The sequence below is a fragment of the Salvelinus fontinalis genome, chromosome 34 (assembly GCF_029448725.1).
Source record: "Salvelinus fontinalis isolate EN_2023a chromosome 34, ASM2944872v1, whole genome shotgun sequence".
NCBI classification, from domain to species: Eukaryota; Metazoa; Chordata; class Actinopteri; order Salmoniformes; family Salmonidae; genus Salvelinus; species Salvelinus fontinalis.
In genome coordinates, this window is record NC_074698.1 from 27,512,435 (window position 1) to 27,531,000 (window position 18,566).

General features: G+C 47.6%; 1 protein-coding gene across 3 annotated transcripts in view; it reads left to right on the forward strand.

Moving 5' to 3' along the window:
* prkar1b (protein kinase, cAMP-dependent, regulatory, type I, beta) overlaps window positions 1-18,566 on the forward strand; it is a 196,918-nt gene that overhangs the window by 46,856 nt on the left and 131,496 nt on the right. For all 3 annotated transcript variants that reach the window (XM_055898373.1, XM_055898372.1, XM_055898374.1), the window contains one exon: window positions 9,401-9,492. In XM_055898373.1, coding sequence (XP_055754348.1) covers window positions 9,401-9,492 — 92 coding nt within the window. The remainder of the gene's footprint in view (window positions 1-9,400; window positions 9,493-18,566) is intronic.

Here is an 18,566-nt window from a genome sequence, read left to right on the forward strand (position 1 = left end):
CCACAGAGACTGAACACACAGACAGACCATATGTCTGACCAAAGATAGACCACAGAGACTGAACACACAGACAGACCATATGTCTGACCAAAGATAGACCACAGAGACTGAACACACAGACAGACCATATGTCTGACCAAAGATAGACCACAGAGACTGAACACACAGACAGACCATATGTCTGACCAAAGATAGACCACAGAGACTGAACACACAGACAGACCATATGTCTGACCATTGATTGTCCACAATCTGACGAGGAGAGTTTGACTAGAGATTCAAACTATCGACACAGGAGTAAGGGGCCCGAAAGGATGAAAAACATGTTGTATCCAGCGGAAGTGAAATTAAGGTTGGCATGGTGATTAGGCTAATGCTAATTGGTATTGTTGTAACACATACTCCTTTGGGACCGCAGTTGAAAATATTTGCCATTGTCAAAAAACCTACACACATTTAGGGAAGTAAAGAACCCTTCTCAAAACAACTAATTAAGTTGACTTAACAGAACTCACTTAACTCACACAATCTCAACCAGATCCAACCAGATGGTAGTGGATGGCTCTTGCACTCAGGGCTCTAAAATGGGAACGTTTTGGTTGCATATGCTCCTAAATATTTTCCTGTGCGACCTGGAATTTTAATTTGGGAGCACCGCTGCGCCTAGAAAGAAATGACCCAGATAATAATTGTTGTAATTATGAGGCTTCGCTCTACCGTTGTAGCATAGCTAGCTAACAACCTGGTAAGTTTGCCAGTAGGCTTTATTCAAACATGTTGGGACACAGATCTAAAGGTGAAGGGAGAACTTCTTCAGGAGATCAATGATCAGAGTGATGAATGAATGACAGATCTCTGGCATGTCATCAAACAATGTTCTTAAAGAGACATTATACAATTTTCAATACAATTACATTTACATTTGAGTCATTTAGCAGTTATGTAATCTCAAAAGGAAAATAGTGCTTTTACACAATGCAGAAAATTACTTAGTAATTTTAATGACAGATATTTGTATAACATTTTCAGCTTTTTATATTAAACACATATATTTACAGGGTTGCATATGAGTTTCTAGAGCACAACAGAAGTAGCTAAAATACATACAGGCCCAATAGTGGCTATATTGATCAAATAATATATTCTGGTGTTGGTGGCTGAATGTTATGTTGTCCTCCAAACTTTTAGAAGTTAGGAGCACCAGTGCTACCAATTCATTTTTGAAATGTAAAGCCCTGCTTGCACTGCCTTCCCCCTACCCCTATCCTTACCCTGCCCCTATCCTTACCCTGCCCCTATCCTTACCCTGCCCCTATCCTTATTCTGCCCCTATCCTTACCCTGCCCCTATCCTTATTCTGCCCCTATCCTTACCCTGCCCCTATCCTTACCCTGCCCCTATCCTTATTCTGCCCCTATCCTTACCCTGCCCCTATCCTTACCCTGCCCCTATCCTTACCCTGCCCCTATCCTTACCCTGCCCCTATCCTTACCCTGCCCCTATCCTTATTCTGCCCCTATCCTTACCCTGCCCCTATCCTTACCCTGCCCCTATCCTTACCCTGCCCCTATTCTTACCCTGCCCCTATCCTTACCCTACCCCTATCCTTACCCTGCCGCTATCCTTACCCTGCCCCTATCCTTACCCTGCCCCTATCCTTACCCTGCCCCTATCCTTACCCTACCCCTATCCTTACCCTGCCCCTATTCTTACCCTGCCCCTATCCTTACCCTACCCCTATCCTTAACCCTGCCGCTATCCTTACCCTGCCCCTATCCTTACCCTGCCCCTATCCTTACCCTGCCCCTATCCTTACCCTGCCCCTATCCTTACCCTGCCGCTATCCTTACCCTGCCCCTATCCTTACCCTGCCCCTATCCTTACCCTGCCCCTATCCTTACCCTGCCCCTATCCTTACCCTGCCCCTATCCTTACCCTTGCCCTGCCCCTATCCTTACCCTTCCCCTATCCTTACCCTGCCCCTATCCTTACCCTGCCCCTATCCTTACCCTGCCCCTATCCTTACCCTTGCCCTGCCCCTATCCTTACCCTGCCCCTATCCTTACCCTTGCCCTGCCCCTATCCTTACCCTTCCCCTATCCCTACCTTGCCCCTATCCTTACCCTTACCCTGCCCCTATCCTTACCCTGCCCCTATCCTTACCCTGCCGCTATCCTTACCCTATCCTTACCCTGCCCCTATCCTTACCCTGCCCCTATCCTTACCCTGCCCCTATCCTTACCCTGCCCCTATCCTTACCCTGCCCCTATCCTTACCCTGACCCTATCCTTACCCTGCCCCTATCCTTACCCTGCCCCTATCCTTACCCTACCCCTATCCTTACCCTGCCCCTATCCTTACCCTGCCCCTATCCTTACCCTGCCCCTATCCTTACCCTACCCCTATCCTTACCCTGCCCCTATTCTTACCCTGCCCCTATCCTTACCCTACCCCTATCCTTAACCCTGCCGCTATCCTTACCCTGCCCCTATCCTTACCCTGCCCCTATCCTTACCCTGCCCCTATCCTTACCCTGCCCCTATCCTTACCCTGCCGCTATCCTTACCCTGCCCCTATCCTTACCCTGCCCCTATCCTTACCCTGCCCCTATCCTTACCCTGCCCCTATCCTTACCCTGCCCCTATCCTTACCCTTGCCCTGCCCCTATCCTTACCCTTCCCCTATCCTTACCCTGCCCCTATCCTTACCCTGCCCCTATCCTTACCCTGCCCCTATCCTTACCCTTGCCCTGCCCCTATCCTTACCCTGCCCCTATCCTTACCCTTGCCCTGCCCCTATCCTTACCCTTCCCCTATCCCTACCTTGCCCCTATCCTTACCCTTACCCTGCCCCTATCCTTACCCTGCCCCTATCCTTACCCTGCCGCTATCCTTACCCTATCCTTACCCTGCCCCTATCCTTACCCTGCCCCTATCCTTACCCTGCCCCTATCCTTACCCTGCCCCTATCCTTACCCTGCCCCTATCCTTACCCTGACCCTATCCTTACCCTGCCCCTATCCTTACCCTGCCCCTATCCTTACCCTACCCCTATCCTTACCCTGCCCCTATCCTTACCCTTCCCCTATCCTTACCCTGCCCCGATCCTTACCCTGCCCCGATCCTTACCCTGCCCCGATCCTTACCCTGACCCCTCGGCCTGACCCCCCGTCAGCTCGCTGTAATTGGCAGGCCACTGCAGTGTGGCTTATGTGTGTGTCTCCACCCTCCTGCCCCTGCCAGTCTTAGCAGCAGGTATCATGCAGTCTTAGCGGCAGGTATCTATCTGTCTTAGCAGCATGTATCTGCCAGTCTTAGCAGCCGGTATCTGTCAGTCTTAGCAGCGGGTATCTGCCAGTCTTAGCAGCGGGTATCTGTCAGTCTTAGCAGCGGGTATCTGCCAGTCTTAGCAGCGGGTATCTGCCAGTCTTAGCAGCAGGTTTCTGCCAGTCTTAGCAGCGGGTTTCTGCCAGTCTTAGCAGCAGGTATCTGTCAGTCTTAGCAGCAGGTATCTGTCAGTCTTAGCAGCAGGTATATGCCAGTCTTAGCAGCAGGTATCTGTCAGTCTTAGCAGCAGGTATCTGTCAATCTTAGCAGCAGGTATCTGTCAGTCTTAGCAGCATGTATTTGTCAATCTTAGCAGCAGGTATCTGTCAGTCTTAGCAGCATGTATTTGTCAATCTTAGCAGCAGGTATCTGTCAGTCTTAGCAGCATGTATCTGTCAGTCTTAGCAGCAGGTATCTATCAGTCTTAGCTTCAGGTATCTGTCAGTCTTAGCAGCAGGTATCTGCCAGTCTTAGCAGCAGGTTTCTGCCAGTCTTAGCAGCGGGTTTCTGCCAGTCTTAGCAGCAGGTTTCTATCAGTCTTAGCTGCAGGTATCTATCTGTCTTAGCAGCATGTATCTGCCAGTCTTAGCAGCCGGTATCTGCCAGTCTTAGCAGCAGGTATCTGTCAGTCTTAGCAGCGGGTATCTGCCAGTCTTAGCAGCGGGTATCTGTCAGTCTTAGCAGCGGGTATCTACCAGTCTTAGCAGCGGGTATCTATCAGTCTTAGCAGCAGGTATCTGCCAGTCTTAGCAGCAGGTTTCTGCCAGTCTTAGCAGCGGGTTTCTGCCAGTCTTAGCAGCAGGTATCTATCAGTCTTAGCAGCAGGTATCTGTCAGTCTTAGCAGCAGGTATCTGCCAGTCTTAGCAGCAGGTATCTATCAGTCTTAGCAGCAGGTATCTGTCAGTCTTAGCAGCAGGTATCTGCCAGTCTTAGCAGCAGGTATCTGTCAGTCTTAGCAGCAGGTATCTGTCAGTCTTAGCAGCAGGTATCTGTCAGTCTTAGCAGCAGGTATCTGTCAGTCTTAGCAGCAGGTATATGCCAGTCTTAGCAGCAGGTATCTGTCAGTCTTAGCAGCAGGTATCTGTCAATCTTAGCAGCAGGTATCTGTCAGTCTTAGCAGCATGTATTTGTCAATCTTAGCAGCAGGTATCTGTCAGTCTTAGCAGCATGTATCTGTCAGTCTTAGCAGCAGGTATCTATCAGTCTTAGCTTCAGGTATCTGTCAGTCTTAGCAGCAGGTATCTGCCAGTCTTAGCAGCAGGTTTCTGCCAGTCTTAGCAGCGGGTTTCTGCCAGTCTTAGCAGCAGGTATCTATCAGTCTTAGCAGCAGGTATCTGTCAGTCTTAGCAGCAGGTATCTGCCAGTCTTAGCAGCAGGTATCTATCAGTCTTAGCAGCATGTATCTGTCAGTCTTAGCAGCAGGTATCTGCCAGTCTTAGCAGCAGGTATCTGTCAGTCTTAGCAGCAGGTATCTGTCAGTCTTAGCAGCATGTATCTGTCAGTCTTAGCAGCAGGTATATGCCAGTCTTAGCAGCAGGTATCTGTCAGTCTTAGCAGCAAGTATCTGTCAATCTTAGCAGCATGTATCTGTCAGTCTTAGCAGCAGGTATCTGTCAGTCTTAGCGGCAGGTATCTGTCAGTCTTAGCAGCAGGTATCTGCCAGGCTCCGGTCATGGATGATAAACCAATAAACTAGCAAATGTTTAGGTCAGTGATTCACGCTATTTCAGGGATACACACACACACACACACACACACACACACACACACACACACACACACACACACACACACACACACACACACACACACACACACACACACAATCAGGGAGATAGACACGCACACACACACACAAATCTGTCATTTCGAGGTTGTCCTTAAAATTCCCATCAGACGATAACAAACATGCCTTTGTTTAGCTTGAGCTACAAGCGTGACGGACAAGTGTCACACATAATTCAGAGTTATGGAAGCAGATTTGAATGAAATGAGGGGTTTAACAAATTGATTGAAGGCTGGGTTCTTCAGTAAACAGCTGTTGCCTTTCCCAGCGGTAATGACATGTAGCTAGCAGACCTGGGTTACAAAAACTATGTCAAATCATTTAAAATACTATATCTATGCTTGTTTGAGCTTGCCTGTTGCCATGAATCCAATAGAAAAGTCTAAAAATGACAAACCCCACGCACCTGACACAGGCTAAGCAAACGCTCGAAGCATTTGAAGGATATCAAATAGTATTTAACCCCAGGTCTGGTATCGAGACAGTCCTGGATGACATGGTGCCAGACTGATAACAACACAGGCTCTACATACAGCAATGGACTGAAATAACCCTCAGACAGAAGATAAAGTGGTTTAATATCTTAGTTGATGTTTCATTCACATTTCCCAGATGAGCAACTAAGCATATTAAATGAATCCCTCTCTCATACGTTCACATTGCTCAGTGTGTGTGTGTGTGTGTGTGTGTGTGTGTGTGTGTGTGTGTGTGTGTGTGTGTGTGTGTGTGTGTGTGTGTGTGTGTGTGTGTGTTTGTGTGTATATGTGTGTGTGTGTGTGTGTTTTTGCTCGTCTGTCTTTATGTTTGTGTGTGTGTGTTTGTGTCTGGGCTTGGCACTGTGGGAACTTGGTTTTGACTGAGTGGCGTCAGGAGGATCTCTGTGTAATCTGGGTCTCAGCTCCCAGCTCTCTGCCATCCCCTTCCTCTCCCACTCTCTTCAACAGACTATATACTGTTTCTACCCTTCCTCTCCCACTCTCTTCAACAGACTATATACTGTTTCTACCCTTCCCCTCCCACTCCCTTCAACAGACTAGATACCGTTTCTACCCTTCCTCTCCCACTCCCTTCAACAGACTAGATACCGTTTCTACCCTTCCTCTCCCACTCCCTTCAACAGACTAGATACCGTTTCTGCCCTTCCTCTCCCACTCCCTTCAACAGACTAGATACCGTTTCTACCCTTCCTCTCCCACTCCCTTCAACAGACTAGATACCGTTTCTACCCTTCCTCTCCCACTCCCTTCAACAGACTAGATACCGTTTCTACCCTTCCTCTCCCATTTGTAGACTAACAGGCTAGACTTCAGACACTCTCTGTCTATCTACTTTCAGCCTTAAAGAGGTTCGACCCTTTCTCTGTTTCCATCCGCTGCCATTCGTAAAGAGGCTAGACAGTAGACAGTAAACCCTCTCTCTGTCTATACCCTCTCAGCTTTAAAGTGGCTAGTAGGCCCTGTCTGTAAGCACTATCCCCCCCAACTCTCACTACTCCCAGCCCTAAAGACTCTAGTACCCTCTCTCTACCCCTCTATCCATAAAGACTCTAGTAACCCTCTCTCTACCCCTCGATCCATAAAGAATAGTAACCCCTCTCTCTACACCTCTATCCATAAAGACTCTAGTACCCCCTCTCTACCCCTCTATCCATAAAGACTCTAGTACCCCCTCTCTCCACCCCTCGATCCATGAAGACTCTAGTAACCCTCTCTCTACACCTCTATCCATAAAGACTCTAGTAACCCTCTCTCTACCCCTCTATCCATAAAGACTCTAGTACCCCCTCTCTCCACCCCTCTATCCATAAAGACTCTAGTACCCCCTCTCTACACCCCTCTATCCATAAAGACTCTAGTACCCCCTCTCTCCACCCCTCGATCCATGAAGACTCTAGTAACCCTCTCTCTACACCTCTATCCATAAAGACTCTAGTACCCCCTCTCTACCCCTCTATCCACAAAGACTCTAGTACCCCCTCTCTCCACCCCTCTATCCATAAAGACTCTAGTACCCCCTCTCTACACCTCTATCCACAAAGTCTCTAGTACCCCCTCTCTCTACACCTCTATCCATAAAGACTCTAGTACCCCCTCTCTCTACACCTCTATCCATAAAGACTCTAGTACCCCCTCTCTCTACACCTCTATCCATAAAGTCTCTAGTACCCCCTCTCTCCACCTCTATCCATAAAGACTCTAGTACCCCCTCTCTCTACAACTCTATCCATAAAGTCTCTAGTACCCCCTCTCTCTACACCTCTATCCATAAAGACTCTAGTACCCCCTCTCTACCCCTCTATCCATAAAGACTCTAGTACCCCCTCTCTCCACCCCTCGATCCATGAAGACTAGTAACCCTCTCTCTACCCCTCTATCCATAAAGACTCTACTAACCCTCTCTCTACACCTCTATCCATAAAGACTCTAGTAACCCTCTCTCTACCCCTCGATCCATAAAGCCTCTAGTACCCCCTCTCTCTACACCTCTATCCATAAAGCCTCTAGTAACCCCTCTCTCTACACCTCTATCCATAAAGACTCTAGTAACCCTCTCTCTACCCCTCTATCCATAAAGAGTATAGCATGTCTCTTTGGAGCAAAGGGTCTATTTCCAGCATTCCAGATGGTTGATAGAGACTACAGAGGGTTGATGTTGGTAGTGTACTGCAGTGGCCTCATGAATGTTTCAGCCAGTCTGCTGCTGTTGTAGCTGTGGTTCTCTTCATGTTGAGCCATCTGTTGCTTTAAGTTAATTACAGCCTACAGACTGCTGCTTCCCTCAGAGCACGGACGCTTTCTTTCTTACAGTACTATCTCCCTCTCTCTCCCACTGGCATCTCTTTGATTCTGTCTTGCTATAGTTCTCTCCCTCTCTCTCCCTCTCTCCCTCTCTCCCTCTCTCTCTCTCTCTCTCCCTCTCTCTCTCTCTTTCTCTCTCTCTCTCTCTCCCTCTCTCCCTCTCTCCCTCTCTCCCCCTCCCTCTGTCTCCCTCTCTCCCTCTCCCTCTCTCTCCCTCTCTCTCTCTCTCTCTCTCTCTCTCTCTCTCTATCCTTCGCTCTCCCTCTCCCTCTCTCTTCTCCCTCTGTCTCCCTCTCCCTCTCTCTCTCTCTCTCTCTCTCTCTCTCTCCCTCGCTCTTCTCCCCACAGTAACACATCTGCAGAGCTCAGAGCTCTAAGTTTTTCTCCCTAGAACGTCTTTCCTTAAATACAGAGGCAGTAGTCTTTGTAGTGGGCTCTGAGGAAATGTGGCTGGCCCGCATCATTCCCTCAAACAGTCCTTTGGTTCAGACATGGACATGAAAATGCATGTTTTATGAATGAGCACAGGGCCTCGTGAACTCACAGCGAAGGGCTGCACATGCATGCACACACACACACACACACACACACACACACACACACACACACACACACACACACACACACACACACACACACACACACACACACACACACACACACACACACACACACACACACACACACACACACACACACACACACACATAGGCACACAGCCGCACACACACACGTACACTGATCTGAGTCAAACAGATGGGTTGCGTTCAATTATGTACAGACAGGAGGGTTTATTTAAATGTACTGTAATGTGCTTATATCTGTGCATTGAGATCTTTTGATTTGTGTCCATGTGCCTGGCTTCATGTGCATGTGCCTGGCTTCATGTGCATGTGCCTGGCTTCATGTGCATGTGCCTGTCTTCATGTGCATGTGCCTGGCTTCATGTGCATGTGCCTGGCTTCATGTGCATGTGCCTGTCTTCATGTGCATGTGCCTGGCTTCATGTGCATGTGCCTGGCTTCATGTGCATGTGCCTGGCTTCATGTGCATGTGCCTGGCTTCATGTGCATGTGCCTGTCTTCATGTGCATGTGCCTGGCTTCATGTGCATGTGCCTGGCTTCATGTGCATGTGCCTGTCTTCATGTGCATGTGCCTGGCTTCATGTGCATGTGCCTGGCTTCATGTGCATGTGCCTGGCTTGATGTGCATAGCTCTAGGGTTTTCTTTTCTTTTCAATAAATGCTTTTTGGGGAAGTTTAAAAACAACTTTGTAGCCATGTAGACATGGCATGACAAATAGAAAAGACAATGGGTACAGTATTACATGGAATTCAATCAATTGTATTGATGCCCATCAATTCCATTGTCTGTGATGGAGGTGCTGTAGTCTGGTTCCTGTTTGAGAGACCATGATGTTTGCTATGTTGTCCCTCAGGTGATTCCTAAGGACTACAATACCATGATGTTTGCTATGTTGTCCCTCAGGTGATTCCTAAGGACTACAAGACCATGACTGCTCTGGCCAAGGCCATCTCCAAGAACGTGCTGTTTGCTCACCTCGACGACAACGAAAGGAGGTAAGAACCACAAATCATAATCCAACTGACCCAAGATCAGTGTCTAGGGACGACTTCATCCTAGTTAAAAAAACATGAGTGACTGAGTGACTAAGTGAGAGAGCGACATTGTGTGTGTGAGCTAATCATAAAGATGCCTTTTGTTGTCGTTGAGCAGTTTTCCCGTGTGGCCACAGTGGGCCAGTGTTGTCTGCAGTGCTGCTGGGTTGAAACAGGTCAGAAGTTGTGAGACCAGCCAGACGAGAAGATGGGCAGGCAGACACTGGGCAGAGGGGTGAGGGGTACGGAGAGAGAGGGGGGCATGCCGGAGGGAAAATTGACTGCAGGCCCTGTCCTGTGCGTGTGTGTACACTGCTGTTGTCGATCGCCATGGCAACCCCTTCCAAAAAGGCAGGCAGTGTGGATGTCAGACAGTAATCTAAAGTGTGTTGAAGTTTTGGTGGGGTGCAGGGTTGGAATTGGGTTACTCGGAACGACACGATTCGCCACGGCTATGAGAGAGGGTCTGAGGCTGTGGGGTTTGACAAACACAAAACAGCACCAACAAATCAAATCAAACTTTATTTGTCACATGCGCCGAATACAACAGATGTAGACCTTACTGTGAAATGTTTACTTACAAGCCCTTAACCAACGATGCAGTTGAAGAAGAGTTAAGAAAACATTTACCAAATAAACTAAAGTAAAAAATAATAAAAAGTAACACAATAAAATAACAATAACAAGGCTATGTACAGGGGGTACCAGTACCAAGTCAATGTGGGGAGGTACAGGTTAGTCAAGGTAATTTGTACATGTAGGTAGGGGTAGAGTGACTATGCATAGATAATAAACAGTGAGTAGCAGCAGTGTAAAAACAAATGGAGGGTGTGCCAATGTGTAAATAGTCCAGTGGCCATTTGATGAGCTGTTCAGCAGTCTTTTGGCTCGGGGGTAGAAACTGTTAAGGAGCCTTTTGGTCCTACACTTGGCGCTCCGGTACCGCTTGCCAGAGAGAGAGAGATTTATGAATCCCTCCATCCCTCCCCTTCACCCCATCTCTTCTCTCTTCCTCTCTCTTTCCTTCTCCACCTCTTTCTCCACCTCTTTCTCTATCCCTTCTTCCCCTTTCCATCCCACCCCACCCCTACCATTCACTCTCTTCCCTCTCTATCTCTCCACCCCTCCTCCCTCCATCCCTTCCTTCCTTCCTAATCTCCAGGCCAGTACTGTGGGAAACATCTCAGGTGGCTCCCTCCATCCCTTCCTTCCTTCCTAATCTCCAGGCCAGTACTGTGGGAAACATCTCAGGTGGCTCCCTCCATCCCTTCCTTCCTTCCTAATCTCCAGGCCAGTACTGTGGGAAACATCTCAGGTGGCTCCCTCCATCCCTTCCTTCCTTCCTAATCTCCAGGCCAGTACTGTGGGAAACATCTCAGGTGGCTCCCTCCATCCCTTCCTTCCTTCCTAATCTCCAGGCCAGTACTGTGGGAAACATCTCAGGTGGCTCCCTCCATCCCTTCCTTCCTTCCTAATCTCCAGGCCAGTACTGTGGGAAACATCTCAGGTGGCTCCCTCCCTTCTACTCTCCCTCCTTGCTCTGGACCTCAGCCTGAATACTGTTTTATTGCCGGGGAGAATCCATTAGCTCTGTATCCCAGGCTGCATCCACGGAACAGCAGGGAAAGTCTGGACAGCTTTTTCTATATGCCTCTCTCCCTTCATCCCTCCATTCTAGCCTCCCGACGGTCCCAGGGAAGAAACCCAAAACACACCTTTTTCCATTCTTTCGTCAGTTGGTAATTTACTGCGCTCCCCACTTCTTGGCACAGGGCTTCAGTCTGATTGCACGTCAGTGTTGTTGCAACCAGCCGACAGTTTGCCCAGTAGTGGCAGGCAGAGAAGAAACATGTGATATCATAGAATCACACAGGCAGAAGTACACTGTAGTAGAGACCTTGGTTCAAGTAGTACTTGTTTCCTTGAAAATAATCTGAGCATTTGATTATGTCTTCCTGGAGTGACAGATGGGAGAAGTTTGCACTTTTGGGTCTACACCATTAGTTCAGTTGTGCCAGGCAAGCTCAGAAAAGCACAGCTAAAGTATTTGAAATAAAGCAAATAGTATTTGAACCCAGGCCTGGTGTAGTCACTTAAATCTAGTGCTTGGGTGGCTGATACGGAGGCTTAGGGTTACATTGGGGGAAAATGTGGCACCAGACCATAAACTGCCTTGTTTTAATGTATACAAGACCTGTTGGCATGACCAGACCATACATGATCACACAGCCCCAGAGTAGACCCTATATGATTCTCAATTTATATGACTGGCTGTCATGTTCGTGTAGCGGCTACAGAGACGGGCCGTCAGCTGCAGACAGACAGACAGACAGACAGACAGACAGACAGACAGACAGACAGACAGACAGACAGACAGAGACAGACAGACAGACAGACAGACAGACAGACAGACAGACAGACAGACAGAGACAGGATGATGATTTGTTCTAAGATGAGTGATGGGGCATAGTGATGATGACAGGTTCAGATCAGCCGGACGTTGTGACTTGGTGTTAGCCTAGCTAGCCTAGTGCTGACAGGTTCAGATCAGCCGGACGTTGTGACTTGGTGTTAGTCTAGCTAGCCTAGTGCTGACAGGTTCAGATCAGCCGGACGTTGTGACTTGGTGTTAGCCTAGCTAGCCTAGTGCTGACAGGGCCGTGTTGGATCCAATTCCCTCTGAATGCAGCTGATGCAGTCAGTTGTGTGATTGTGCATTACGGTAGCATGTTGATATGCCGACAAACTTGCACGTAGTGTCGTCAATTTGTTCCTCTTGAAACATGTAAGAGACACTTGGTGTTTTAGCTGTAAACAGACAGACAGGCAGAACAGCATGGTGTCTGATTAGCTCATGTCTGAGTGATGGGGTGTAACGATGATGACAGGTCAAGATTATGTGTGATCAGCCGGACGGCGGAAGCTGTGACTTGGCGTTAGTTTAGCTCTGACAGGGCCGTGCTGGGTCCAACTCCCTCAGCCTTCAGCTGATGCGCTCAGTCACACTGAAGTTCCATTACCATAGTTTTGTGGTTGTTACGTGACAAACTGCCACAATTTGTTCCTCTTGAATCCAGTCATACCACTTATACGAAACACTGTTGTTCAAAAGCAATAGGCCTATAGTACAGTTTGTATATGTTTTTTTAAATGAGCCAGAGATGTCTGGGGCTGACGTAGATGGGCAGATGGTCTGTGATGGTCTGTGCTGGCGTGCCCTCTCTGGAGTGTCTTGCAGATGGTCTGTCCATGTCTGGTGTTGCTGAGCTGAGAGGCTGTTGTCAATGACAGATGGGCCCTGATTGGCTAGAGTTGTTGGTTCCAAGGCTGTTGCTATGGCAAGGCTGTTCCAACATCTCAGACATCCTGGACCCACTCCAGTTTACATAACGCCCCAACAGATCCACAGATGACACAATCTCAACTGCGCTCCACACTGCCCTCACCCACATAGACAAATTGAATACCTATGTAAGAATGCTGTTCATTGACTACAGCTCCGCATTCAACACCATAGTGCCCTCCAAGCTCATCACTAAGCTCAAGACCCTGGGACTAAACACTTCCCTCTGCAACTGGATCCTGGACTTCTTGACGGGCCGCCCCCAGCTGGTGAGGGTAGGCAACAGCACATCCACCATCAACACAGGGGGCCTCAGGGGTGCATGCTTAGTCCACTCCTGTACTACACGACTGCGTGAGTGAACACCATAATCCAGTTTGCTGACGACGTGAAGGTGGTAGGACGGATCACTGACGAGAAAGAGGTCCGAGGGAGACCTGGCAGTGTGCTGATAGGACAACAACCTCTCTCTCAACATCAGCAAGACAAAGGAGCTGATCGTGGACTACAGGAAACAGAGGGGTTAACACGCCCCCATCCACATCGACGGTGCTGTAGTGGAGTGGGTCGGGAGCGTCAAATTCCTCGGTGTCCACATCACTGAGGAATTAACAAGTCCACACACACCCAACGTAGTTGTGCAGAGGGCACGGCAGAGCCTTTTCCCCCTCAGGAGGCTGAAAAGATTCAGCATGGGTCTTCAGATCCTCAAAAAGTTGTACAGCTGCACCATTGAGAGCATCTTGACTGGCTGCGTCACCGCTTGGTACGGCAGCTGCAAGGCACTACAGAGGATAGTGGGTACGGCTACTCAGGACCTCTATACCAGGCGGTGTCAGAGGAAGGCCCTAAGAATGTTAAAAGACTCCAGCCACCCAAGTCATAGACTCTTCGCTCTGCTTCCGCACGGCAAGCGGTACCAGTGCACCAAGTGTGGAACCCACAAGACAGTGAACAGCTTCTACCCCCAAGCCATAAGACTGCTTAACAAGACTGCTGAATAGCTAATCAAATGGCTACCCGGACTACCTGCATTGGCCCTTTTTTGCACTAACTCTCTTACACTGACTCTATGCACACACACACTGGACTCTACCCACATGCTCACACACCCTTACACTGACACCCCAACACACACACTGGACTCTACCCACATGCTCACACACCCTTACACTGACACCCCAACACACACACTGGACTCTACCCACATGCTCACACATACTTACACAGACACCCCAACACACACACTGGACTCTACCCACATGCTCACACACCCTTACACTGACACCCCAACACACACACTGGACTCTACCCACATGCTCACACATACTTACACAGACACCCCAACACACACACTGGACTCTACCCACATGCTGACACATACTAACACTGACACTCCAACACACACACTGGACTCTACCCACATGCTCACACATACTAACACTGACACTCCAACACACACACTGGACTCTACCCACATGCTCACACATACTAACACTGACACCCCAACACACACACTGGACTCTACCCACATGCTCACACATACTAACACAGACACCCCAACACACACACTGGACTCTACCCACATGCTCACACATACTTACACTGACACTCCAACACACACACTGGACTCTACCCACATGCTCACAGACATACTATACGCCCACACACACATAACATGTTCATTCATGCATACTGACGCCACACACACACACACACACACACAGACACACCCTTTCACACTCACCACATGCTGCTACTGCCTATTATCTATCCTGCACATTGACTCGGTACTGGTACTCCCTATATATAGCCATGTTATTACCTCATACCCCTACACATTGACTCGGTACTGGTACTCCCTGTATATAGCCATGTTATTACCTGGTACTCCCTGAATATAGCCATGTAATTACCTCGTACCCCTGCACATTGACTCGGTACTGGTACTCCCTATATATAGCCATGTTATTACCTCGTACCCCTGTATATAGCCATGTTATTACCTGGTACTCCCTGTATATAGCCATGTTATTACCTGGTACCCCCTGTATATAGCCATGTTATTACCTGGTACTCCCTGTATATAGCCATGTTATTACCTCATACCCCTACACATTGACTCAGTACTGGTACTCCCTGTATATAGCCATGTTATTACCTGGTACTCCCTGTATATAGCCATGTTATTACCTGGTACCCCTCCACATTGACTCTGTACTGGTACTCCCTGTATATAGCCATGTTATTACCTCATACCCCTACACATTTACTCAGTACTGGTACTCCCTGTATATAGCCATGTTATTACCTGGTACTCCCTGTATATAGCCATGTTATTACCTGGTACTCCCTGTATATAGGCATGTTATTACCTGGCACTCCCTGTATATAGCCATGTTATTACCTGGTACTCCCTGTATATAGCCATGTTATTACCTGGTACTCTCTGTATATTGCCATGTTATTACCTGGTACTTCCTGTATATAGCCATGTTATTACCTGGTACTCCCTGTATATAGCCATGTTATTACCTGGTACTCCCTGTATATAGCCATGTTATTACCTGGTACTCCCTGTATATAGCCATGTTATTACCTGGTACTCCCTGTATATAGGCATGTCATTACCTGGTACTCCCTGTATATAGCCATGTTATTACCTGGTACTCCCTGTATATAGCCATGTTATTACCTGGTACTCCCTGTATATAGGCATGTCATTACCTGGTACTCCCTGTATATAGCCATGTTATTACCTGGTACTCCCTGTATATAGCCATGTTATTACCTGGTACTCCCTGTATATAGGCATGTTATTTTTACTCCTTATTGTTATTTGTTTTTCATGTGTATTTATTCCTTGTTTCACTATTTCCATTCCATTGAGTTTTTCTTGTTATCTTTCTCTCTCCATTGTTGGAAAAGGACCCATAAGTCATCATTTCACTGTTAGTCTACACCTGTTGTTTACCAAGCATGTGACAAGTAAAATTGTATTTGATTTTGTTGCTGGGCTTTGCAGAAAGGTTTCTGCGCTCGATGTTTCATACAGATACACTGGCCTGACTGGCTAGAGTTGGTGGCCTTTGAAGCTGCTATGGGCTGATGTCTCAGGCATACAATGCTGCTATTGGCTGATCTCTTAGGCATACAAGGCTGCTATTGGCTGATCTCTCATGCATGCAAGGCTGCTAGCCACAAGCTGGTTTTTCTTGGCTGTTGGCTGTTTTTGGCAGGCCTTGTCGAACACTACTCTGTCATTGGCTGGTGTTTCTGATTTGGACTGAGCCTGGTGTGTTCTATGAGTCAGTTTCTTCCCTGGCAGCTGTAGCCGTGTGAAGAACAAGACGAAGGAAAAATCCCATATCATTAGTCACTCAGCAGTTATGTGAGCTGAACGGCCAGCGATCTGTTTCTCCTATTATCACCTTATTGTGTTATCATCCACTCTTCCTAAACAGGGTTCCTAAAGGGTTCTCCAGCTGTCCCCATAGGAGAACCCTTTTTGGTTCCAGGTAGAACAATTTTGTGTTCCATGTAGAACCCTCTGTGTAAAGGGATCCAAAGAAGGTTCTTCAAAGGGTTATCTTATGGGGACAGCAGAAGAACCTAAGAGTGAACCTTTCCAAGAGTGTACCTTTTAAACATCAACTACCAACCATTATCATCCCTTTTAATCATCAACCACCAGCCATTATCATCCCTTTTAATCATCAACCACCAGCCATTATCATTCATTTTAATCATCAACCACCAGCCATTATCATCCCTTTTAATCATCAACCACCAGCCATTATCATCCCTTTTAATCATCAACCACCAGCCATTATCATCCATTTTAATCATCAACCACCAGCCATTATCATCCCTTTTAATCATCAACTACCAACCATTATCATCCCTTTTAATCATCAACCACCAACCATTATCATCCCTTTTAATCATCAACCACCAACCATTATCATCCCTTTGAATCATCAACCACCAACCATTATCATCCCTTTTAATCATCAACCACCAACCACCAGCCATTATCATCCATTTTAATCATCAACCACCATCCATTATCATCCCTTTTAATCATCAACCACCAGCCATTATCATCCCTTTTAATCATCAACCACCAACCATTATCGTCCCTTTTAATAATCAAACACCAACCATTATCATCCCTTTTAATAATCAACCACCAACCATTAGCATCCCTTTGAATCATCAACCACCAACCATTATCGTCCCTTTTAATCATCAACCACCAGCCATTATCGTCCCTTTTAATCATCAACCACCAACCAGTATCATCCCTTTTAATCATCAACCACCAACCATTATCATCCCTTTTAATCATCAACCACCAGCCATTATCGTCCCTTTTAATAATCAACCACCAACCATTATCATCCCTTTTAATAATCAACCACCAACCATTATCATCCCTTTGAATCATCAACCACCAGCCATTATCATCCATTTTAATAATCAACCACCAACCATTATCATCCCTTTTAATAATCAACCACCAACCAATATCATCCCTTTTAATCATCAACCACCAACCAGGGGAGGACACAATGACTGGTACTTTGTGTTCCGACTGCTGTGAGGTGAAGGGGTGGGGGAGATAGAGAGTATGAAGGCAGCAAAGCCAGCCATTGTCCCAGCCTCAGACACAGATGCCCTCTCTGAACCCTCCTGCTGCTGTGCCACCTGATGCCCAGGTGGGGCCCTGTACTCAGTGCCCTGGGGCGACGTGGCACACTGGCACCTGCTGTTCCCCCCTGTCCTGCCAGCACCCTGTGTCCCTGACTCACCCCTATGCCCCCCTATGACCTCCCTCTTCACCCTCATGCCATTCCCTGAATGCATGCCCTCAGTCACCTGCCTGCTGTTGCCTGCTGACTCTCTCTCTCAGATTCTAAGGCTTTTCGCTGTTCTAGTTCTCCTTAAGGACATGACAGGTTCTCTGTTCTAGTTCTCCTTAAGGACATGACAGGTTCTCTGTTCTAGTTCTCCTTAAGGACATGACAGGTTCGCTGTTCTAGTTCTCCTTAAGGACATGACAGGTTCTCTGTTCTAGTTCTCCTTAAGGACATGACAGGTTCTCTGTTCTAGTTCTCCTTAAGGACATGACAGGTTCTCTGTTCTAGTTCTCCTTAAGGACATGACAGGTTCTCTGTTCTAGTTCTCCTTAAGGACATGACAGGTTCTCTGTTCTAGTTCTCCTTAAGGACATGACAGGTTCTCTGTTCTAGTTCTCCTTAAGGACATGACAGGTTCTCTGTTCTAGTTCTCCTTAAGGACATGACAGGTTCTCTGTTCTAGTTCTCCTTAAGGACATGACAGGTTCTCTGTTGTAGTTCTCCTTAAGGACATGACAGGTTCTCTGTTCTAGTTCTCCTTAAGGACATGACAGGTTCTCTGTTGTAGTTCTCCTTAAGGACATGACAGGTTCTCTGTTCTAGTTCTCCTTAAGGGGTATAGGGAGATTTAGTGGGGAGAGGGGGAGGTTGGAGGTTGCAGATGGAAGTGTGACGAGAGGTTCTGTTCTAGTTCTCCTTAAGGACATGTCAGGTTCTCTGTTCTAGTTCTCCTTAAGGACATGCCAGGTTCTCTGTTGTAGTTCTCCTTAAGGACATGACAGGTTCTCTGTTCTAGTTCTCCTTAAGGGGTATAGGGAGATTTAGTGGGG